Raw genomic sequence first — 25,386 nt, 5'->3', positions numbered from 1 at the left:
CACTCTTTTGCTGGGTTTCCAGACCCAAAAAAAAAAAAAAAAAAGAGGTCAGCTGGTTGCTTATCAGCTCCTCTGATCTAGCAGGTTTTTGCCCTAATATCTGACTCCTGAGTCTTTATTGATAAATAGAACAACTTAGATTAAAAACAACAAAAACTAAAACATCATTTTCAAACCCAAAATTTGCAAGAGTTTGACTTACGTCCTTTTCGCCTTTTAGCCACTTTTCAATTTTTAAACATTTACATTCCAATTTGTCACACCCAAACTTTTAGTAGCAGCACATGGAGGTCATCAAAAACATTACTGGGCCTTCATGTGAAAAAGCCGTTTGTGTCCATGTTGAATTCTCCAACCACTGTGAGGCACAAGATTGATTGAATTTCTTTTTCTTTCTTTCTTTTTTATTTTGTTGTTTGTTTTTTGTTTTTCAAGACTGGATTTCTGTGTGAAACAGCTCTGGCTATCCTGGAACTTGCTTCTTAGACCTCAAATTCACAGAGATCCTCCTGCCTCTGCTCCCAAGGATTAAAGGCGTGTGCCACCATCACTTGGCTATGCATATCTGTGAGGACCCTATAATAAGTCTCTTTAGTCTTTACATTTCAGATGGGTGTTTATCCCTGTATATTTTTTTTTTAAGTGAGAGAGATTGGTACCTCCGCCCATACACCTGCCATGGCCTCAGATAGGAACCAGGTGAGCCTCACCCATCTACCTGGCACATGACATTGTCAAGGTGTTAATGTGAGTTTCGTAACGACCAGGGGCATGCCGCATCATGATCCTATCTCCCTCATAGTTTGAGCAATTCATGTGATTTCTGGCACCCCTTATCTTACTTTCCTTTTACTGATGGGATGTGAGTAGTTGTTCAATAACAGTGATTCCTTTTCAAATCTTGATCTGGAGCTGTCATCGCCACCCCAAAGTTTTCGATCTGAATGCTCTGGGGACGTATTTCCCACCCAGCCACCAAAGCAATCCTTTAATGGTGATGCCAGTTAGCCCATCCTTCTAAGAATCCTGAGGCTTTTCTCTTGCTTGAAGTAAAATCAAGGGCTGAAAAAACAGCTCAGTCTGCAAAGTGCTTGCTGGGCCTGAGTTAGAGTCCCTAGCATACAAAGCCAGATGCAGTGGTGTATGCCTGTAAGCCCTGCAGTGGGGGAGGGGTGGAGACAGGAGGATCTGTGGGACTTGCTGGCCCATTAGTCTAGTCAATTGGTGAGCCCTGGGTTCAATGATGCGCACACGCGCACACACACACACACACACACACAAATGCATATGCCATACACACAATACAAAAAAAAAGATGGATAGATAGATAGACAGATAGGTAGAATCAGTTCCTCCCCGGAATCAGCCCTGCCCACCCACTAGCCACTCCCCACTCTTCCCCACTGCTGCTGATCGCTGCTGGCACACTGGCCCCCTCATGCTCCAAAGGTGCCACTTCATTCTGTCTCTTGACTTGCTGGTGCCTCTTCCTGGAATGTTCTTCCCCTCTAGATGGTTCCTTCTCTGTTTTCAGGTCTCAAGACAAATGTCATCTACTGGCAAAACCAACCTGGATCACAGCCACTAACACCACCCAGGCCTGGATCCACCTCCTGTGTCCATTCTCTTGGTGCTGATTCTGGCCAGTGGGTGGACATCTCAAAGAGGCCTTTTCCTCAAAGGAAATCACAGGCCACATATGGGGGTGAATGGACTCTTCATCTAATGGGAAAGCACTGGTTAATGTTGAATGAAACAGACAATTAGGATTTTCATGCCAGAATAAGAGTTTATTGGGAGGACAAACAAAGGATTTGTATTGCATCTACAAAGCCAAAAAGTGAGACAAAAAAGGTGAAGTCCACTCATGTTCTGTTTCACAAGCAGGTCAACCAGCTCCCCCACACTCAATGGCATTATTTCCAAATCACATTCCGATAACTTTTATTGAAGCATAACATTGGGTATGCAAACACGGCCTTGTGACGGTAGAAAGTCCTCGATCCTATTGTAGGTTCCTTAAAGACAGGCTTTGCATCACCTGTGCTCAAGGATCAAGCCAAGCAATGCACTGTGGGCTGCAGTTGACCCTGGGAACCAGTCTGTCTTTGTCGAGTGCGGTCACTTTTTGAGGTCTTGGGATGAGCTGGAGTTAAGGTGTGACTGGTGTCTTTGTCTCCCTCTGGCAGTGATATCTCTAGCGCACGAAAGTGTTGCAAGGCCCACAGCGAGATCTTGTGACACAGGGGTTAGAGACGCAGGGTCCGATGGGCTTGTCACATGCGTTAGTTGTGCACAGGGATTGCAAGGGAGCCTGGAGGCAGGAAATCATTGGAGCAAGTTAGGGCAGAGTAAGTTAAACACACAGGAAGACTCTGGAAACCGTCAGATTAGCATCCAGACGTCCCTTTGAAAGTCTCCAAGCAGAAGTTTGAAAGGGGTACATTAATGTCAACCAAGAAAACAACTCACCCCAAGGAAGAGTCATTCAGCCCATACTCACTTGCAGTCCTCGCTCTCCAGCAGGCCCCGGTACGTGTTGATCTCACACTCCAGCCGGGCCCGGATGTCCAGCAGCACCTGGTACTCCTGGTTCTGACGCTCCAGGTCAGCCCGGATCTCACCAAGCTGGGACTCCACGTTGGTGATCAGACACTGCACCTGGGACAGCTGGGAGCTGTAGCGAGCCTCGCTCTCTGTCAGTGTGTTTTCCAGAGAGTTTCTCTGTGGGGGAGAAGGCAAAGGCTGTCACAGAGCTGTCCCCTCTAAAGGCTCCTGCATGGCCTCCCAAAGGAGTCACAGGCTTCAAGAGCTAAGGAGAGGAAGTGGCCCCAAGGGCACCCCAGTGACTCTGCCTCCTGACTCCACACTGCCCAGCAGCAGGTGTGGACACTACTCACCAGGTTGTGCTGGGCCTGCAGCTCGATCTCCAGGGCGTTGACTGTGCGTCTCAGCTCGATGATCTCTGCCTGGCAGGACTGCAGCTGCTCTGAGCTGGACACCACCTGCTTGTTCAGCTCCTCGGTCTGCAGCAGACAAGGGCAGAGACAGGATCAGAGCCTGCTTAGGGTCCTGGGGGACCCAGTCCCTGGGTGACCATGAGCTCAGGTGCCCACCTGTGTGGTGAACCATTCCTCCACTTCTCTGCGGTTGGTTTCCACCAGGGCCTCGTACTGACACCTGGTCTCATTGAGCACACGGTTCAGGTCCACAGTGGGAGCGGCGTCCACCTCCACGTTGAGGCGGTCTCCAAGCTGGCAGCGCAGGGTGTTGACTTCCTGGTGGGGGAAGGAGGAAAATTCCTAATATCACAAAGGGTCTTGATGCTCTCCTTGAGAGAATGCTGTTGGACTGCTGGTGCATTTAATCATTCTACAATCTTTATTCTCTTCCTTGCCAGCATTTTTCCCTATTGCCAGTGATTGGCTGATTCTTTTTCACAAAGCACCTTCAAGTCCACAATCTCACTCTGCCTTTCACATTGCCCTTCATAACACTTATCTAGAGGGATGTGGTGGTTTGAATCAGAGCTGAGACACAGCTAACAAACATTTAAATTCTACTCCCTAAAAACCCAGTTCACAGGTCTTGCTAGTCATACCCTTTAGTTTTTAAAACTTAAGCATAGACAAAGTCTGACTACCAAGACAATAAAGAATATTTGCTTCAAAACTTGTTATCATTGGATAAAAAAGCCTTAACTAGTGATGTGGGTGGTGGTTCTATCAGTGTGGATTTTGCTGAAGGAAGTAACCATCTGTACATTCTACTACTACTGATCTCTTCATGGAGCCAACAGAACTTGGTCCTGGGCTTACCTAGCCATCCAACAGACTTAAATTGTATCTCATCTTTACCACTCCCATATAACTTCTAGAAGCTTCTAGAATAGTAGTTCTCAACCTTCTTAATGCTGTGGCCCTTTAATACAATTCCTCATGTTGTGGTAACCCCCACAACCATAAAATTACTTTTGCTGCTACTTCTTAACTAATTTTGCTACTGTTATGAATCATAATATAAATATCTGATATGCAAATGGTCTTGGGCGACCTCTGTGAAAGCATCCTTCAACCCCCAAAGAGGTCGTGACCCATAGGTTGAGAACTACTGTTCTAGAATCTTCAAACTGTTCATCTTTTTTTTTAAAGAGCTTCTTTGGAGGCTCTTAAGTTCTTAGCACAAATTTGGTGCATAATAGGCTCTTGACTGATGTTAGCTGTCTCCACATACAGGTTTCTGGGATTTATAGTTTGCACGTATCTGTTTCCTGTGTGCCAGTGAATGATGTGTACTGGGGAGCACTTTACTCCATGTTTCTTCCAAGCCACACAAATAGCAGAAAGAGTTTTGGATGAGAATGAAGAGTTGTGGTTTGAGTCCAGCTCAGCCCTCTTGTTGGGTGGCCCTAAATTACAAAACAGGGAATCTTGATGGCTTCCACATACGCTCTCATCTGGGAGTGACGGGAGCTAGAGCAGCTGCCTTGGCTCGGACCTTTCCTCAGTACTGCTGAGCTAGCCAACTTCCTTTCTTCTTGTTCCTGCCTCTAGCAGAAAATCCTAATCTCCTATCACAAATTTTTTTTTAGGTTACTCATTGTTTAAAAATCCTTTTTTGTTTGGAGAACAGCTTTCCAGGCTAATTGAGGCTCAACCCACAGCCTCTCCCGAAGCCTGTGGCAGTTTAGAAACAGGTCCTGGCTAGTCCAACCGTGTGCTTCACTTTGGGAAACTTCACCTGTTCATGGTTCTGCTTGAGACACAGCAGCTCCTCCTTCAGGGACTCCACCTGAGCCTCCAGGTCAGACTTGCACAGGGTCAGCTCGTCCAGGATCCTGCGCAGGCCATTGATGTCCGACTCCACCAGCTGCCGCAGCGACAGCTCTGTCTCATACCTGCAAACACAGGAGAATCAGGGACAGACTGGGTAGGAACACGCCTGGCCTTGACCCTGCTTTGGTTTGGTTGGTTGGATAACTAGGAATTAAGGATACTAGTTTTTACAACCATCTCCTTCCACTTAAGTTGACAAGACCCAACAGTAGCTCCTGAAGGGAAATGGACTGTAATTACTTTCACAAAGCCAATGAATCTAAAGAGATAAGAGCTTGTAAACTTCGAGGCTTCCAGGATGAATGCACTTCCCACATTCTCATAACTGAGTTTTGTGCGCAGTAGGAGACCATGTTATCCACAGATGTACAGTTGGGTGGAGTTGAGATTTTGAGATGGAAATGCCTTTCCCCAAAGGGGAAGAGAGAAAAGGAGGGAGTGAGGATCTTGGGGAAATACCTAGGGGAAATCTTGATCAATACCCGTGTGGAAAGCAGACTAAAGGGAAGGGGAGAATCAGGAGATGAAATCACAAACAACAACAGCCCACTGATCCACCCACTCACTTGGTCCTGAAGTCATCAGAAGCCAGCTTGGCATTGTCAATTTGCACTACCAGCCTGGCGTTCTCAGATTTGCCACACAAGATCTAGAAATCACAAAAACATTATATAATGAGCAGGGGCTTGGTTCTTTTCATCAACAGAAATCCTGTTAACTTGTTTATATGGAAACATCAGAATAAAAAAAATCACAGTATATCCTGTATCTATGAAAAGCTGTCCATGTACAATAGATGCTCAAAAAATTATCTGAGGGACTAAATATGAAGACAGACATGCAAATACACAAAGAGGCTTTAGCAGACAATCTTATTTCTTCTTTCTTAATAATCAATATTGAGACACTGATTTTAAAAAAACTATTCACATTTGTCTAAAACAGCTGTTATTTGGTTGACATAGCTCTAAGAGCTAAAAAAGACCCTGCCATTAAGAAACTTTGCATCAAATGAGCAAGATAAATACATAAAGCTGCAGGTGCAGGGTCTTAGGCAAAGGAGGTTGTTCCAGTCTCCTAGCCATCCTGGATGGCTTGTTACCATTTCTAACTAGTGTCCAGTCTTTTTAGCTAAACACTCTAGTTCTCCACTGGACACTGTGCACCAAGGAAACCCCAGGGGCATATATTTCAAGACAATGGGATCAGGGTGATAAGGTATCCAGAAGAGGAGGGCAACCAGAGGTCAGAGCATCCACACACCTTGTTAAGGGAGGAACAAACGGTCCTTTCTACTTCGTGGCTTCCTTCTTTGGCTCAATTCTTTCCTCTTACCTCAGTGGAATACTTTCAATGCTCAGAAACATCCAGGGGCCACTCTTTATGATAGTGGGAAGTTATCTAAACTCCTATAACTCCACCTCATCTAATTTATGCCAAGATTCAAAACTAACAGCTTCCTGTTGGAAAAATAGATGAGTCCTCGATTAAGAAACTGGAAACATGGGTACCAAAATTTTCCGCCATACCAATGTCATTTCTATGTCTCAAATATCCTCCTGATGACTTCCTACTAAGGATGCTGTGATGCCCATCCCCCTCACCTTCTGCTGCAGCTCCTCAATGGTCCTGAAGTAGGCCTGGTAGGCAGGGCACACCAGAGGGTCCTGCTGCTGGTTCCTCTCCTGGATCCGACACTCCAGCTCTGCATTCTCTCTCTCCAGCTGCCTCACCTTCTCCAGGTAGCTGGCCAGGCGGTCATTCAGGAACTGCATGGTCTCCTTCTCATTGCCATTGAAGGATCCCTCACAGAACCAATTGCAGTTGCCCACATTGGCGGGGATGTTGCAGGCCCCGGGCAGGGTGCAGCCGTGGCAGCTGTTGGGCACGCAGGGCCTGGAGGAGCAGCTGGTGCGGCAGCTCATGGTGGGCAGGCAGCAGTTGTATGGCATGGTGATAGAGGGAGTGAGGTGCCTGGCTGAAGACACAAGAGTGGATTCTCCAAGCCTCAGAGCTGTGGTTCCCCTTACACTGGTGAGCATTTATACTCACTCCAAAGAGGGTGTGGACATATAAGGCAGTCCTTTTTTTTTTTTGGCTTTGCTCATTTAGTAATGGTCAAAGGCTTCCCCATGCATTTGTTATGCTTCCTCAGAAGTCTCCCTCACCTCATAAAAGACTTTACTCGGGCTTCTCCCTCAGTCAGGACTCCTCTGCCATGCTGTGCATCATGAGGTAAGAGCTTCGTGGTATGACTTCAAAGGGCAGGACTCATGAAAGGCCCAGCCTTCATTAGGAGGGTGGGGCAGGTCAAGGGACGGTGCTGCCACTCCATGAGGGCCCTGACACTTCGGGAAGCCTCTGGCTCTGCTTGATGAAACAGAGGAGCAGAACTCTTCCTAGGTCCAATTTCCAAATGTCAGATTCACAGTTCCCCAAGAGAGGACCAGGTGCTCAGAAGCCTCGCTTCTTGTCACACTGCTTCTAGACACATCGACCAATCAATTCACAGATGGCCCTAGGATCATGGCTGGGCCTGGGCAGGGTGCTGGATGCTGAGGAGTGGAAGGTGGGCAAGTGATGCTGGCAGAGAATTCACACTGGCTGGAGGTCCACACAGTTCCCAGACAGTGCTGGCACAAGTATTGGATCTTAGCAACCTCAGCACAGGTCTTCAAGGCAAATTAAAGCATAGAAGGTAGGAGGTTACATTATGTAGCTATGAACCTAGCATCACTTTCTGTTCTTTTCATCACTTCACACTGCTGCTGTACAAAGAGCCCGCTTCCCTTTCAAACCTCTTCGGTCAGGTCTTACCTCCTCTCTGAGCTCTTCTTTTGCTTTACCTGGAAACGTGATGTTGTCCTGACCTGTGTGAGTTCTCTCTCTCTCTCTCTCTCTCTCTCTCTCTCTCTCTCTCTCTCTCTCTCCTCTCTCTGACAAAGGACAAGGTTCAATTCATCGCTGAGCCCCAGTCCTAGGGCCTTGCTACATGATGGGCATATTGAGTGAGTGGAGGTCAAATAGATGAAGACACAAATGGGAAGTAATAAACCAGGGCAGGAAGTGATAAGTAACATCTGAGAGGTTTGCATATTGGGAAGGAGCAAGCATCATCAGGACCGAGGTTCACAGACGTGGATCTGTGCTGGGGATGGAGCACAGCGTGGTGTCTAAGAAACAGAGAAAGTAAAAGCAGGATGTCCAAGTGGGATTTGGTGCATGCACAGTAACACAGCAGGGAAATCCAGCATGATGGAGGACCTTGAGCAAGTCTATGTGTCAGTGAAGGGAAACAGTAGAAAATAAAGCTGTCTAAAGAGGCAACAGTCATATGCCACCAGTCTTCTGTGAAAGAACCAAGGGGCTTGGACCATCCCGCTATCAGCTCCCATGTGGGTTTTGGAGCCTGTGGGGTGACAAAAGTTTTGAGGCACCATTTCAACAAATGTTTAACAGTTTTAGAAAAAGAAAAGACTAGAAACTGAGAGACCAGCAAGGAAGTTATTATAGCGGTCAAGGAGGTTGTTATAGCAGTCCAGGCAAGCAGCAATAAGGGGATAAAAGGAGTCAAGGTATAGAGTTGATGGTAGAGATGATAATGACAGATATGGACATGGTTGGGGGACAGGTGTGAGAGTTACAGACATGGGCAAAGGAAAAGAGTATATAGAGAGAAGAAACAGCTAAGGGACAAACCTTAGAAATCCAGAGAAATGAAGAAAGGGTGAGAGACAATGAAGGGAATGAGATTATAGTGTCACAGATGAACAGGAAGGAAAGCATATCAAAGACAAGGTCATGCAGGCTGGGGAGATAGATGTCAGTAACGTGCCCACCACACAAGCATGAAGATATGAGTTCAGATCCCCAACACCCATGTTTGAAGCCAGGCATAGAGGCACACAGCTGTAATCACACACAGGGAAGATGAACACAGATGATCTCTGAAGCGCTCTAGACAGCTAGCCTAGGAGTCAGTGAGCTCAAGGTTCAGTGAAAGAATCTGTCTCAAAAACTGAGGTGGAGGACAATTGAGGAAGATACCCAATAGCAACCTCTGGCCCATACAGAGGGAGATAGAGACAGACAGAGAAAGACACACAGAGAGAATGCATCATGTGACAACTGCCAAATACATCCACAAGATCACGCAAGCTCGATCAGGACCATGGAGAGGGTGCTGAGTGAACCAGAAAGTTGTCAGGCCCCTCCTAGAGTCTCACAGGTATGCCTACTGTGTATAACACCTGTATTCATAGAGTAACATCCACACTGAACTTCAGGAAACTGAGTTTTCAAACATACAGAGTAAAGATGTCCATTACTTAGAGAACATCCACCATATTCCATTTGCACACTTGATTATAAAGCATGTGGGCTTTGGTCTCAGGGATCAGAGTTTTATACAGTAATTGGACCCTGAAAGATAATTACACTTGAAACAGTTCAGAGATGAAGAGCTTGTTTGAACTCGATGATTCATAACAGTTTGTGATTTAGGAATAATCATCCAGGAAGCACATCAGGGTAAACTGCATGTGCATAAGACACCACTTCTACTTTGTTAAGAAGAGCATTGATACTCAGTCAAGAGGGATGCATCATCCATGCAAAGGAAGGGCCACTCACTGTCTTTCACAGCAGGTGACAAAATAGAACTCAGATATGCTCTGTGACAGATCCAAGCCATTCTGCTACAGCTGCACCTCAAAATCATCTGACTTCTTTTCTACCTCTTCATGTAGACCCCAAGTGCCAAGATGGTCCAAAGAGAGAATGGAGAGCTCAGAACAAGAGGATGCCATGGTCTTATGATCTGCTTGTCCATGCTGCCCTCATTTTGCTGGTGGGGAAACTGAGCCTCAGAATAAAGAAATGATTGTTCATGATCTAGTCATTAGAACCCTAATCCACTGATCCTCACTACATTCTTAGGCCCATCAACATGCTACAGAAGTGATTTCACAATCTGATCTGGCATTACCTGGAACCAACAATCAAATGCAGTGGGGGGACAGCAAAGGCCATGGTTTATCTGTTTTCCGTGGTTATGTTCTGTTGATGAATTAAAGATGTACATGGATGCAATGATAGAATCTAGCAATACCAGATTTCCTTGGTATCTCTTTGAGTTAAAATGTTCTAAGTTGGTAATATAATTATTATACCCAAGAAATTTAGATGCAACAATATCCTATTGGATATAGAACTCTATCTAGTTGGTTTGGGGTAACTCAGAGAGGTAATTGGTTAAGCAGTGAGGCTCTACTCCATAGCAGTAAACTTAACTCCCTCCACCAAAAAGGTACACAAAGGTAGCCATAACAAAATTCGAATGCATATCACCTTAAAAATTGCAGCTGGGGGGCCAATAAGATGGCTCAGTGGGAAAAGGCGCAGCAGCTATTTGTCAACTGTGTTTTATAAATAGAATTTTATTAAGATTTGCTCTGTAGATCTTCATAGCATTTTAGGAGTCTATACACTGAGTTATCATTTGGGTTTTCTTTTTTCACCAGATGATAAATCCACTTTTATAAAATTAAATAGATCTCTAAATAGATTTTGGGATGTATGGAGATTGATGTTCATTTTGTTGGATTTTTGGTAGAAGGCTCCATGTATCCTATTAAGTATCAAATATACATTTCCACACCACTATTTTCCTTTCCTGTTTTTATGTGTTTGGTCATTATTTTATGTATCCAAGTATTATTATCTTTAATGACTAAATATCATTTGTAATAAATCCAAATAAGGCATGGCCAGCTCTGTTAAAATTGCATTTATTGAGGCCACTGTTATGGCTCAGCAGGTAAAGGGAAAGGTTTGCTTCCAAACCTGCCCACATGGTGGAAGGAGAGAACTGACTCCTTTAAATTGTCCTCTAACTTCCACATGTGCACAATGGCCTGTGCACCCACACACATAAACAGAGAGAGAGAGAGAGAGAGAGAGAGAAGAGAGAGAAGAGAGAGAGATACAATACAAAACAATTATTAAAGCCAAATCTAATTTAAAATTAATAATATAATGTTCTTATTTTCTAAAAGGCTATCACTAATTATAAAACCCAGCTGACAGATTAAATATCAGATTAGATAAAGATGGAAAGAGAATAAATGAACTAGAAATCATAGATGAGGAAATTTTCAGCATATAGTACAGACAGGTTTTAAAAACAGAAAACATTGAAGAGGAAATGAGAGACAAGCTATGAAGATTCAAGATCTGCTTAAAGGAGTCCAGACATGATGGATGGAGAACTCAAGGATAGTTGTCCTCCTTCTGGAAGACATCTGTTAAGCCATTCAAAAATGGTAAAGAGAACCAATGTCTCTAGAGATTTTTAAAGAAGGCTCACAACAATACTGAGATGCATGGATTCATGCCATAAGAGCATCAGGAGATTCTAGTGTCTAAACAAGAGTCTGTATCCATTCTTCACAGCTCTGCTTTCCATAAGCATTATAGACCTGGCAGCTGAGCGGCAGTCCCAATCCATCTCAGCAGCCAGTATACATCAGCAATCCTCTTTTCCACAACCTTACCCTTTCTTAACCCACCACCAGTTTCCTAAACATTGGAAGGACCCAGGTGGGGGGGCAGTGAACAGCCCAGTTCCTCTTTCTCTAACACCTGAAGGTGGTGGATAAGATACTGTGGTGATATTTATAATCTAAAAAATAAACCTTGCCTGAAGATCAGAGGACAGAACCAGCCACAGAGTTAGCCTCAGAAGCTAGGCAGTGGTGGCACACACCTTTAATCCTAGCACTCAGGAGGCAGAGGCAGAGATCTATCTGGATTTCAGTGAGTTCAAGACCACACTAGGCTACATGAGATTAATCCAGTCTAAAAAGGGAACAGAGCCAGGCAGTGGTGGCTCACACCTTTAATCGCAGCAGTAGGAAGGTTGAAACAGAAAGTGATATGACTGGGCAGAGAAAAGAATATAAGGTGGTAGGAGACAGGAAGGAATTGTGTCTCTGTAAGGCTGTGGAGTTGGTGAGGTAAGAGATGGTAGCTGTGGTTTGCTCTGTTTCGCTGATCTTTCAGCTTTCACCCTGATATGTGGCTCTAGGTTTTTGTTATAAGACCATTTAGAATTTAAGCAACAAGATACCCCTGTGGATTCAACAGCTAAGATGATGTGAAGGTGAATCTTGTCATCTTGATGGGATTTAAAATCAGCACAGAAACAAATCTCTGTGCACGTCTGTGATTAAGTTCTCCAGATTAAATGTAGTGAGAAAACCTACCTTAAATGTGAGTGATGCAATTGTGTGCACAGGGGCCCAGGGCTGAATAAAAAGGAGACAGTGAGTGGAACACAACTGTGCATCACTCTCTACTTCCTCACTGGGAAAACAAGGTCACCAGCTACCTCCTGCCCCTGCCACATCCCTTTCCTTCCAGGATGAACCGTAGCCCTAGAGCTATGAGCCAAAACTACCCCTTCCTTAAATGACTTTTGTAGAGTTCTTTTGTCATAGCAAGTTATACAAGTAACAATAACGAAGACCATGTTCCTGCAACTGACTTGACGTTCTAACACAAGCTAGCCTCTTCATAGACATCAAAAAACTGACTCTAAAATTCAGGTATAATGGAGTCAAATGGCCAAAACAGTCTTTCAAAAGAAGAACAAAGTACTGGAGGAGTCACATTCCCTGACTTTAAAACTTACTACAAAGCTATGTTCAACATGGCCACCAACACAAACCAATGGAGGAAAGAACAACGTTTTGAAGAGTGATATCTAAGGAACTAGGCATCCACATGCAGAAGAATGGAGTTTGGCCTTTGTTTACACCATAAAAATAACAGAGAGCCTGACATGGCTATGCATTCCTACAATCCCTGTGCTCATGAGGTAGAAAGAAGGGGATGGTGAATTTGCATTCTGACTAGGATATACAGAAAGACCCTGTCTGGGGAGCTAATTCTAAGAACTCAAGCTAGAAAATTTGGGGGAAAGATAGGAATAAGTCTTCTAGATCTCAGGTTAAAAAATAGTTTTTTGCTGGGTGTGGTGGTGCATGCTTTTAATCCTAGCACTCAGGGGGCAGAGGCAAGGAAATCTCTATGAGTTCAAGGCCAGCCTGGTCTACAGAGTGAGTTCCAGTACAGCCAGAGCTACAAAGTGAGATTCTGTTTCAAAAATAAACAAATAAACAAACGTAACAAGCAGAAAGAAATAGTTTTTTTACATGTGACACCCAAATCAAAAGTGATAAAAGTAAAATTAGGAGGCTGAAGGGATAGCTCCATGGTTAAGGGCACTTCCTGTTCTTCCAGAGGGCCCAAGTTCAGTTCCTAATGCCTACTTTGGGAGGCTCACAACCAATTCCAGCTCTAGATGACCTGGAACTCACTTCTAGCTTCCATGAACACTGGCTTTCATGCACGTACACACACATACACACAAACACACACACACACACACACACACACACACACACACACATACAAATTTAAAATAATTCAAATTTTAAAATTAAAATTAGATTGGACTTCAAATTTTAAAATTCTTCTACAGAAAAAACATACTTTATTTTCATTCGGAAAGTGAAAAACTAACTTCTGAAGGGGAAAACAACATTTATAAATCACCTGCCAAATAGGAATCCTGTGTCCAGAACATTAAAAGCACATCTACAACTTAAAAGACAAGTGAGCCAGGCTTTAAAAGTCAGGCTGTGGATCTGAGTAAACATTTCCCCAAAGATCTATAAACAGCCTACACACACATGAAAAGAAGTACGACACCATGAGTCATCAAGGAAATGCAAATCAAAGCCCGCAATGAATACCACTTCACGTGCACTGAGATGACCTGGTTTTGCTGTTGTTTCACAGCATGGAAGAAAACAGGTGTTACTGAGAATGTGCAGATGGAGCTCTCTCGTCGTCAGTCAGTGAGAACATCAGCGAGCACAGAGATAGGTATGGCAGTTCTATAGTGATGTTGTAACCCAGCATTTCCATTCTTGTGTATCTATTCCCAAAACACAGCTATTCCATTCTTGTGTATCTATACCCAAAACACAGCAATTCCATTCTTGTGTATCTATACCCAAAACAATTGAAAATATATGCCCAAGTAAGGTGTGATGGCTCACATGTGAAGCCTTAGGACTTAGAAGTTTGAGGCAAAAGAATGGCCATGAGTTTAAGGCCAGCCTAAGCCACACAGTGAAGGCCATGCCAGCCTAGGCTGTGGAATAAGACTGTCTCGAAATAACAAAAGTGGGATAAGGAGATGATTCATAAAGTAGAGTGCTTGCTAAGTGAGAACCCATGTTCAGGTCCCCAGCACCCACATAAAACAGCTGGAAGGTGACTCATGCCTGTAATCCCAGCACTGGGAAATGTAAACAGAAGGTTCCAAAGTTCCACTGGCCAGTCTCCCCAAATCAGTGAACTCTGAGTTCAACAAGAGATCTCTTCTTAAAAAATAAAATGGGGCCGGGCGGTGGTGGCGCACGCCTTTAATCCCAGCACTTGGGAAGCAGAGGCAGCGGATCTCTGTGAGTTCGAGGCCAGCCTGAGCTACCAAGTGAGTTCCAGGAAAGGCGCAAAGCTACACAGAGAAACCCTGTCTCGAAAAACAAAAACAAAACAAAACAAAAAATAAAATGGGAAACAAAAGAGAAAAACAGCCAGCATTGGCTTCTGGGTTCCACAAGTGCCCATATGGACACGCATACCTGCACACACAAATGTGCCCCAAGTGCATGCAAAACATACATTATACACACAAAGAAGAAAAAGAGGCAGGGAAGCAGGGAGGGGAAAAAACACATGTCCACACTCAAACTTGAACATAAAGATTTAAGACAATGTTACCCTAGTAACCCAAAATTGAAAACAATCCCAAAATGCAATGTTCATAGTACATGTTATGTTTTGAAGTGGATCTAAAGACACTGGAGTATGCAAAAGAAGCCAATCACAGAACATCACATATCCCATGATTTTACTCATATTGTTACCAGACTTAGGGTCACACCTGGTGCCCCAGCAAGCCAATTTCAACCACCCATCTTCAGTAAGCCCCATTAAAACAGCCATAAAATCAGCCAAAAAACAAGAGGAGATTCATTCAATGTCACCATATTGATAAGAGAGACAGGAGATCCAGTAATGTGTCCCAAGTGCTTCTTCAGGGTTCTGAAGTCCAAGCCGAAGGAGAAGGCCAGGGCTATGCATATCTAGGCAGTCTGGGTCAAAGCAGAGTCCTGCCTATCGTTGACCCACCATTGTTTTGGCTCCACTTGCCTGCAAGGCTCTCTGACAAGTTCCAAGTCTCTTCCTGGAGATCTCCCTCGGGCTTTAGGCTCTCTCTTTTCTGGGCCTGAGATTCCCCGGGGAATTCCAGTTTCTTAGGCCATTGTGTACGAGTTCCTAATAGCTTTAGCAAGTTCAGTAGATGGAAGCTCTTGTCCTCATCTTGTAGTGAATTAGAAACGAAAATAACAAGAACTCTGAAAGTACCAGCCCACATTCACACAAAGGCCTTTTGCCCAACTGTTCTGCTCCCGTTTAATGCCAGCCTGCAGGGATGCTGGCACTCATTGTGTCTAATGAACGATAGGACAGGGTAGGGTTAAACCATGAAGTCCCTTTCTGCTTTCAAGTGACTACCTAAAAGTCACACAGAGAACAAACACTCTGAAAAGGATGGATACACACAAAACTCAGATCTGTTTGCAAGAGGAAAATTTATTAGTGTTGGGGGGACTGCAAGAAAGGATGGAAGAAGCAGACAGAACCACAAAATATCTCATGTGGCCCCTTCACAGCTCAGATCCCTCAGACCGCCAGAACACAAGCCGGTGGTCATGAAGAGGCCCCGGATGAAGATGGTCCCATGGGCCTAGACGCAGAGCCAAACCACAGAACTAGGCCTGTGCTCTCCTTCCAGACTATGATTGGTGTGGTGCTGGATGTGGGGTCAGAAAGGCTGAGCTGATCCATCGATGATCTTTCGTACAATCCTCCCGCTGGCCCTGGGGTTGTTTAGCAGCCAAAGGTATTGCAGGGTCCACACCGGGAGCGGGTGACACACGGGTTTGTGACACAAGGTCCAATGGGCTTGTCACAGGCGTTGGTGGTGGCGCAGGGGTTGCAGGGCAGCCTGGGACACAGGACGGTTAGAGTCAGCATGAGAAAGGAAATTTTCAAAAAGCAGAGATGGCTAAAAGCAAGGAGCCCCCATTCCCTGACGTCTAGAGAGCGAGCCTTGTTCAGATCACTCCTCTACAGAGTCCAGAGACAGTGGTAGAAGAGAGTATAGACACTGGAGATATATATATATATACATATTCCATATAACCCTGAGGGCTCGGGGAAGTCACTTTGACCTCTAAGCCTCTGCCTCACACCTAGAAAATGGGATTGGTAAGATCCACCTCACAGACATAAACTTTGCAAAGAACTGTGCAAATCACCTGCCTGAGCTGCCACCTGGCCTGCTCTATTTATTATTAAGTCGTTTTCCTTGGGAATGTTCCAATGCAAGAAGATGGTTATATTGAATCAAATTCCTTGCCTCAAATGATTCTAACAAGGAGAAAAGAAACAGTGGACCTAAAAATTTCATTTAATCAAAGCAATGATTGCTTGAGTTTTCTATTTCCTTTCCATATCAGAAACCATTTATGAAGATATAAAGGTTTTTACCCATCAGCCAAAGAATCACCAGCCTTGAGACTATCCTTCATGACATAAAATATCTTTAGTCCAAGTAACAGTGACCACAAGTACCCTACATCAGTCTCTAGAGATGTACTGGTATCTGACCTTCACCCTCCAAGTTCCTTTATTACTCTTAAGGTACTCTGCGTGTGCCTCACAGTAGTGGATACACCCCCCAGCGACTCACTTGCAGTCCTCACTCTCCAGCAGACCCCGGTACGTGTTGATCTCACACTCCAGCCGGGCCCGGATGTCCAGCAGCACCTGGTACTCCTGGTTCTGACGCTCCAGGTCAGCCCGGATCTCACCAAGCTGGGACTCCACGTTGGTGATCAGACACTGCACCTGGGACAGCTGGGAGCTGTAGCGAGCCTCGCTCTCTGTCAGTGTGTTTTCCAGAGAGTTTCTCTGTGGGGGAGAAGGCAAAGGCTGTCACAGAGCTGTCCCCTCTAAAGGCTCCTGCATGGCCTCCCAAAGGAGTCACAGGCTTCAAGAGCTAAGGAGAGGGAAGTGGCCCCAAGGGCACCCCAATGACTCTGCCTCCTGACTCCACACTGCCCAGCAGCAGGTGTGGACACTACTCACCAGGTTGTGCTGGGCCTGCAGCTCGATCTCCAGGGCGTTGACTGTGCGTCTCAGCTCGATGATCTCTGCCTGGCAGGACTGCAGCTGCTCTGAGCTGGACACCACCTGCTTGTTCAGCTCCTCGGTCTGCAACAGACAAGGGCAGAGACAGGATCAGAGCCTGCTTAGGGTCCTGGGGGACCCAGTCCCTGGGTGACCATGAGCTCAGGTGCCCACCTGTGTGGTGAACCATTCCTCCACTTCTCTGCGGTTGGTTTCCACCAGGGCCTCGTACTGACACCTGGTCTCATTGAGCACACGGTTCAGGTCCACAGTGGGAGCGGCGTCCACCTCCACGTTGAGGCGGTCTCCAAGCTGGCAGCGCAGGGTGTTGACTTCCTGGTGGGGGAAAGGCAAAGGATGGGCCACAGAACTAAGGAGCCCTTCATACTTTAAGAGGCACACTCAGAGTGAAACTTTTCAAAGATGAATGCAAGACTTTAAAAGGATGGATGTCGGTCAGAGACAGGTTTATCATAAACACTCTTTAGAGGAAGGGAAAGTTCGGTGTAAGTATTATGAGAGTATCAAGAAATGCGGTGGGGGCTGGAGAGATGGCTCAGAGGTTAAGAGCACTGACTGTTCTTCCAGAGGTCCTGAGTTCAATTCCCAGCAACCACATGGTGGCTCACAGCCATCTGTGATGAGATCTAGTGCCCTCATTTGGCCTGTAGTCATACATGCTGTATACAAAATGAATAAATAAATCTTTAAAAAAAAATGCGGTGGAAGAAGCATTGTATCGAAGTTAGAAAACCTGAGTCCAGCTGATGTAAGTCACCTCTGGTGACTGTCTGAGTCCCTTCCCTCATCTCTGTATGAAGATTCTTGGAGAAGTTATTGCTAATATTGAGATTCTGTCATTCCCTTCTGATTTTGTATTTATTGTGTGATAAGCCCAGTGACAAGTGATTTATAATTGTTGCTACTGAAATTAGGAGAAACCCAGTTTAATGTTGTCCACCCATTTTGTCTCCTATCATATCCCGTCTGTTAGAACTTGTTTCCCCCTTGGGAAAGGATCTGATGTTTGAGACATGCAGCTGATTTCCTCAAATCTCATTCAACCATGATGTCTGAAGCACCCATTATTTAAGTTTCTTCATTTCCCCATTTTCCCATCCATTCATCTAACTACCTACCCATCTATTCATCTACCTACCTACCCATCCATTCATCTACCTACCTACCCATCCATTCATCCACCTACCTACACATCCATTCATCCACCTACCTACCCATCCATTCATCCACCTACCTACCCATCCATCTACTAGCTGGAAATCCATTTGCTTAGATTTAATAAAGGACAAAATCTCTATCTCTTTCCAAACCTCATCAGTGATTTAATAACTACTTAGAAAATAACAGAATTCATGTGAGTCTTGGGCCACACATCTGGTCCCATGTGGACACAGATCAGCCAAACACACTTCTCCCTGTAAAAGAGCTCAACCTGGGCCTCACTGCCCAATCATCTCTTAGCTATTCTTTGACCAACTAGCAAAAATGTTGCATTAACCTAACAAACCAAGATCTACCTTCCCCTGCTCGGAGGGACCCTCTTACTGAGATGTTAGTGGCTGGGACTTTCTTACCTCCTCATGGTTCTGCTTGAGACACAGCAGCTCCTGCTTCAGAGACTCCACCTGGGCTCCAGGTCAGACTTGCACAGAGTCAGTTCATCCAGGATCCTACGCAGGCCATTGATGTCTGACTCCACCAGCTGCCGCAGGGACAGCTCAGTCTGATACCTGCGTGCATAGTCAAAAGTCAGAAGATATCGACAAGGAAAAGCTTTTGTGTCACCCAGTCAAACTCATCCTACTTTGAGGCTATTCCGTTTTAAATGTTCTAAAGGAAAAGCATCACTGTGGTGAGTGAGGTGGCCTGTCTCCTTCCAAGACCCACAGCGAAGACACTGTGTGTGGCTTCCTCCATGTTCACCACATTTGTTCTAAGAATCCATTCACAAGTGGCTATCAAGTAAGTCTACCATGTCTGTCCTCTTGAGTTGCTCCACTTCCTAAGTCTACTACTACCTATCTCCCTTCCTTTCCAACTACCCTGAAGAACATGAAACTCAAAGTCGCTTAGATCCAGCCTTGCCATGAAATGGCTGGAGGTGGATTCTTTAATCCTTCTGAGCCTTGTTTGTAAAATGAAGACAAAACTAACACGTCACTGTTTGGGGCTGAAGGTGAGGAAATGATAGACATGAAATCCTATTATAAAGCCTAGAGGTCTTTATAAGGTTCCATAAAAAAATTATTATGATTAAATCTTAACTGAAAATACTGATTAATTCACTGAAAGAAATGGCTTTTACCTCTTATTTTTTTATGGCTTAATAACTCCTTTGGGTTGTGTTGATAATACACTTCTTCAAGTTAAAGTTAAAACATAGACCCTCAGCTCTCAGTAAAGAGACCTTGGCTTTTAACCTAACTCTAACCCAAGACACAATAGCACTTAGAAGCTGTGCCTGGCACAGTTCCAGAACAGGAAGTCCTGACTTTGCAACTCAACCTCTCACTGGGCTCTTCTGGTCATTACAAATGTCTTACTTGGTCCTGAAGTCATCGGCTGCCAGCTTGGCATTGTCAATCTTCACCACCAGCCTGCCATTCTCAGACTTGCCACACAGAATCTGCAGAGGATCAATTGTGAGATGAGTTACATTATTTCTCCCCAGTTGCTCTGTGTCCTTTCAGACCCTCACATCAGGTATCCAAACATGATTCATTCAGTGAACCACCATGGAAACCAGAAGTGCTGAGGTAGAATGTAACACAGATTAGGAAGGAAGAGTGTGATTTCAACATCATCGCTCATTCACCCACAGCCGGTGAGTGCAATCATGGCTTCTGCTCTTCTGGGGCTTCTTTTAGTTTTGCTGTAGGAACTCACTGCACTGGTTGATCAAACCTCAAGTCAGGTGACCAAGGATCCCTGTATGCTTAGGATGACAGCATTCCTGGTTTTAGTAAACCAGGCAAGTGCAGATAAGCAAGACAAGACAGTTACCCTCTCACACCACCTCCATTGGAATCCTGCTGAGCCCTGTCCACTCTGCTGGCACCATGCACATGCTTCAGGGGACATGTTTTCCTCCACCTAGAGATCACCTTGTAGAACCCACATCCCTTCCTTTCCCAGTTCCTCCAAGGGGCCACTTCCTCCTCGCACTTTTGCTATGGTCTACCCTATCTCTCTACCTTATTAAGACGTGATCTCCTGCTGGAACAAAATTCTCTTTCTCAGCATTTTATCCCTGACCCGTACTCTTAGCACTTTGCCTAATGCTCATCAACTGTGAGTAAATAAATAATGATACTCAAATCATACTCCTTTCTGGCATTCACTTTGTTGGGACAGCAGACAAACAATTCCCTCCAAAAAACATATGCATGCACAGTCAGATAGAAACTCTTATTTGTTGGGGTCCAGGAGATAGTCGGATTGGTAAAGTGCTTGCTTTGCAAAATGAGCACCTGAATTTAATCCCCAGAACTCGAGTTTTTAAAAATCATGACATAGTAGTGCTCACTGAGAATCCCAGCACTGAGGCGGAGACATACAGAGCCTCATGGCTTACTAGCCTACTGACAAGTTCCAGAACAGTAGATGACCTTGTTTCCAGGGGAGAAAAAATGGTGAATGGCACTTAGGAATGACACCAGGTTGTCCTCTGCCCCCACGTCCCCCAAACACACACACAACCCCTGCTTGTCACTCAAATCCCACTCTGATACTGACTCTTTTAAGGATCCTTCCAAATCCCACTTTCTGTGGTTTCTACTTCTGTCTTCATGACCCTGTGTGCCATTTGCCTACATACCTGTTCTAGTGAATGGTGTTGGGTGTGTGTGTGTGTGTGTGTGTGTGTGTGTGTGTGTGTGTGTGTGTGTTGGTGAGGTTTCTGGAGCCCATGGCTTTCCTGGTTCGTCAAAGCTGTCTCTTACAATAGTTGCTACAAGTTTGAAAAACTTTACTGTTTGAGACCTCACATAGAAAATCCTTAGGTCAAAGAAGTAATTCTGGTGCACAGTATTTTTTTTAATGTTATAATCTGTCTGAAAGCAAGAAAAGGGCATCATAATAAGCCTTTAAAAATAAGCTATTTTGGTTTGGGGTAAGAAGCAATATTAGGAACCTTGGGCTAATTTGACACTAATGCTGAATCTGTATACTTCATCATGGTGATTCCAAAAGAGATTTTCAAAGACGTCTCATGTTGTTAGGCCAGTGAATTCTACATCACTTCCAACATTAGCTGTAAACAGCCTTAGCTCCGTTCAGACTTCAGTATGTTCAATTTGAATAAATAGTTCATTCAGCTGACTCTATGATGCCCATCCCGCTCACCTTCTGCTGCAGCTCCTCAATGGTCCTGAAGTAGGCCTGGTAGGCAGGGCACACCAGAGGATCCTGCTGCTGGTTCCTCTCCTGGATCCGACACTCCAGCTCTGCATTCTCTCTCTCCAGCTGCCTCACCTTCTCCATATAGCTGGCCAGGCGGTCATTCAGGAACTGCATGGTCTCCTTCTCATTGCCATTGAAGGAGCCCTCACAGAACCAATTGCAGTTGCCCACATTGGCGGGGATGTTGCAGGCCCCGGGCAGGGTGCAGCCATGGCAGCTGTTGGGCACACAGGGCCTGGAAGAGCAGCTGGTGTGGCAGCTCATGGTGGGCAGGCAGCAGTTGTATGGCATGGTGCTGGAGGGAGCAGAGCTATGAGAGTCAGTCAGCTTCTACACCTAATGTTCTGTCTCTGGTACATGGCCCGGTCCTCTCCAGAGCTTTATATCCTGTCAGCGGTGGGTGTGGTGACATTTACCCCCTTTTGCTCTCGTTACCAATTTTCCATTTGTTATTTAGCCACCTCACCTGAGTCCTTTAGCTCATAAAATGTTTTACTTTGGCTTCCTGCTATGTCAGGACTCCTCACCAATCACGCTGGTTAGTTCAGAAAGAGCTTCATGGTTTGGCTTCAAAGTAACCAACTTTGCCAACAACAGCACTTCCTTACTGGGCATTGAGTTACAGTGGCATCTGGCCCTCAGATTTGGGGGTACTTCTGATCTCTTTCTCCTAAGCTTAGGATAGGATTGTGCCTTGTTCAGCTCATCCCCAGGGAGGAGTCTGTGGGGAAAACCATCCGAGCATCTCTTTGGAAACCAAACTGGTTAGTAGAGAATCCCAAAAGCAAACATCAGAAAACACAACCTGCTCAGTGCTACCATATCATCCAAGTGAGTGGAAGCAATGATTCCATATCATCCAAGTGAGTGGAAGCAACTATAGTCTCTTCCTATGGGGCTGTAGGAGTCTCCTAGGGTCCATTCATCCTCATAGGAATGCTTTGGAAACCAACATTTTGGGCATAGCTATTGAGATGAAGTACTACAGTATTTGCTTGCACACAGTGTGACTGTAATTGACTCCTGCTTGCATGAGTGCCCACTTTGTACCAGACACTGAATGAACCAGGTACTTCATATGCATTAACTCCTTCGGGAACCACAAGCCTTGTAAGAGTCTGTAAACTGGCCGCAGAGTTTCACCAAGATCCTCAAGATCCTCGAGGTCCACGAGCAAAAGCAGATTTCCCTAATTCCAGTGGCCATATTCTCACTACTTCGTGGTACCCTCTCCCTTCCAATAACTTTACTGTAAGATGGAATGATGTGGGATAGACTGAATTCAGTCAAACTCAGTCATTGCTTGGCGATGTTTCTCCCCATCCTCTCCCCCAATCAGAATGAGCCAAGAAACAAGTCTGTTCTTCTTTTAAGAAACCAACTCACTTCCATTCTAATGAGAGCCTACTTATCAAGAATGCATCCTCCCCACTGGAAGTTGAAAAGAAGTAAACCCCTAGTCAATCTGGTGCAGGAATACCTGAGCCTAGTCCTCCAAGGAGTGTGATCCCTCAGTGCCAACACATTTTCACATGCTAAGGTGACATCTTAAGACTTTCAGCATATTCTAGCCAGCACATCTTCTGCCTCATGCCATTCTAGATGGAGCTTTGAACTACAAAGATTGGCTGTCTCGTCTATCAGTGTCTCCAATACAAAAGCCATTTTTAAAGTTTTCCTCTTGGTAACTCTGAGCAAACTCCTATCAAGTAGTTATCTCTCAGATCCTCCTTCCTTCAAGTGTGTGCTGGGAGCCTGTTCTTTTTATTATTCTCATAGAAGGCAAATCTACGTATTTTAAGGCTGTATCCATTTTTGAGCCAGCCAGCTGTAATTTGGATCTAAATCTATTGAGGGAGGTAAACATCCATGCTGAGTCATTTCTTTATTGGTTCAGAAACAAGTTGTGACTATAAAACAATCATATGTGTTTTCTTGAGTGATCCTGAAAGTCATTTCCAAGGAAGAGCTGACTCCGAGCATGCTTTTAGACAGAAAGCAAGCTTTAAGCAAACGGGTGTTCTTTTAGGACTGCTCCTTCCTCGTGTCCACAGTCTCTGCTCTCCCACCCAACTCTACTTGTAAATGATTCTACCGTGACACCTAGATCAGCTGTGCTGATCTACAATCACTGCCAAACTGATCAAAGCCCAATTGAATGAGCTCACAAAACCCAGAACATACATGAAACCATTAATTTTTTAAAAATTATCTTCCATTCCTCTCTTCTTCTATATCACCAGCCTCAAAAGAATAAAACTGGGACAATGCTATTTTTTAAAATGTAAGGAAAGGCCAGGCGGTAGTGGCGCACGCCTTCAATCCCAACACTCAGGAGGCACAGCCAGGTGGATCTCTCTGAGTTCGAGGCCAGCCTGGTCTACAGAACAAGATCCAGGACAGGCACCAAAACTACGCAAGAAACCCTGACTCAAAACAAAAGCAAAAAAAAAAAAAAAAAAAGAGTAAGGAAGGAATAGTGTGTTGTAGACTAGAAAATATGTCCATGAAGACTGTATAACTATTTCTATAGTTTCTGCCTCAGTCAGAATGGAATAAGACATAGAAAAGATTACTGCATATTCAAAAGTGCACAGTAGAATTAGAAAATACACACATCCTGAGTGGAAGTGATTTGTTTGCTGCATAGCAACATGGTTATTATATAATGAATGGCTAAAAGGACCCAGATCTGTTTAAAAAAAAAAGAAACAAGTTTCAGTTTGTTTCCTAGGAATTCTTAGAAAGAAGTGCTTCTCATTTATTCCATTTACTTAAAGTGTTCTCAACTTTAAGTAAATAATGGTATTGTCTCTGGCCAATGACCCTTCAATAAACATGATGGGCAGATGAAATCCTAACAACCAGAAAGGTTTTATAGCTACCTGTATCATTGTGTCAGACGCTGTGGCTGAGGCTTCTGGTTTCAAGATGTGAGCCAACGGCATTTGAGGTTTAAGGACACCATTCATTACAGAAGTTACAGCTATTTCCATGTCAGAGATCACACACACTCGGCAGTAGTATTTATCCACGGAGTGAAGTCAGGGCAAGTCTTTGCTGGAGCCACCCTTCCTGTCTGTAAAGTCATGAGGAAACACCCCTTCTCTTTCCCCAAGTCATATATATATATATATATATATATATATATATATATATATATTTGTCTGTGTCTTAAATAGAAGATAGATATATACATAGGTAAATGGATAAAAGATTATAAATAGATAGATAGATAGAGAAAGAAAGAGAGAGAGAAAGAAAGAAAGATGGATAGACAGATTGATAGATAGATAGATAGATAGATAGACAGACAGACAGACAGACAGACAGACAGACATCCTAGTGATTCAATTTCTGTAGAGATCCTGTTGGTTGATTTATCTAGAGAACCCTAACTAATACAGTGTTCAACAAGTATAATTCTTCCTATCTTTTTTTCATTGTTCCTTATCTCCAATCAGCTTCCACATGCTAGAGGATGCCTCTAAACTCCCTTCATCCTCTCCCCAACCCACCCATCTCAGTTCATGGTTTCTCTCAGCAGCTTTCTAGAAGGTCTTTCTTCTATTCCACACAACTCTAAAAGCTTCCAGGTCTCATTACAAGCCAGGCTATCCACAACTGCCAGATGCATCACCTGACAAGTTTCCATGCACAAACATCTCATAACTAGCCACTCAAGGCACTTTTTGATACATACCAAACTATCATACAGATTCATTCTTCTACCACATTTCTTTTATGTTCCAAGTTAGAAAATGATCTTTCAGATTATAAATACACCCCTCAATTC

At 44.5% G+C, this 25,386-nt stretch overlaps 2 protein-coding genes across 2 annotated transcripts; both read right to left on the bottom strand.

Moving 5' to 3' along the window:
• Window positions 1-2,111: 2,111 nt before the first annotated feature.
• On the bottom strand, window positions 2,112-6,846 carry LOC114706949 (keratin, type I cuticular Ha3-I-like). Its single transcript, XM_028889515.2, is given in 8 exon segments — window positions 2,112-2,295; window positions 2,298-2,314; window positions 2,504-2,724; window positions 2,901-3,026; window positions 3,117-3,278; window positions 4,741-4,897; window positions 5,402-5,484; window positions 6,440-6,846. Coding segments are annotated over 8 exon segments (1,212 nt in total). The 5' UTR covers window positions 6,788-6,846; the 3' UTR covers window positions 2,112-2,197.
• An 8,700-nt stretch (window positions 6,847-15,546) lies between these two features.
• On the bottom strand, window positions 15,547-21,931 carry LOC114706951 (keratin, type I cuticular Ha3-II-like). The gene is given in 8 exon segments (XM_028889517.2): window positions 15,547-15,981; window positions 16,729-16,949; window positions 17,127-17,252; window positions 17,343-17,504; window positions 18,764-18,819; window positions 18,822-18,919; window positions 19,733-19,815; window positions 21,534-21,931. Coding segments are annotated over 8 exon segments (1,212 nt in total). The 5' UTR covers window positions 21,882-21,931; the 3' UTR covers window positions 15,547-15,863.
• Between the last annotated feature and the right edge of the window lie 3,455 nt (window positions 21,932-25,386).

The sequence above is a fragment of the Peromyscus leucopus genome, chromosome 8b, assembly GCF_004664715.2.
Source record: "Peromyscus leucopus breed LL Stock chromosome 8b, UCI_PerLeu_2.1, whole genome shotgun sequence".
Classification (NCBI taxonomy): Eukaryota; Metazoa; Chordata; class Mammalia; order Rodentia; family Cricetidae; genus Peromyscus; species Peromyscus leucopus.
The sequence above is the reverse complement of the archived record's forward strand: the minus strand, read 5'-3'. Positions and strand labels throughout refer to the sequence as shown.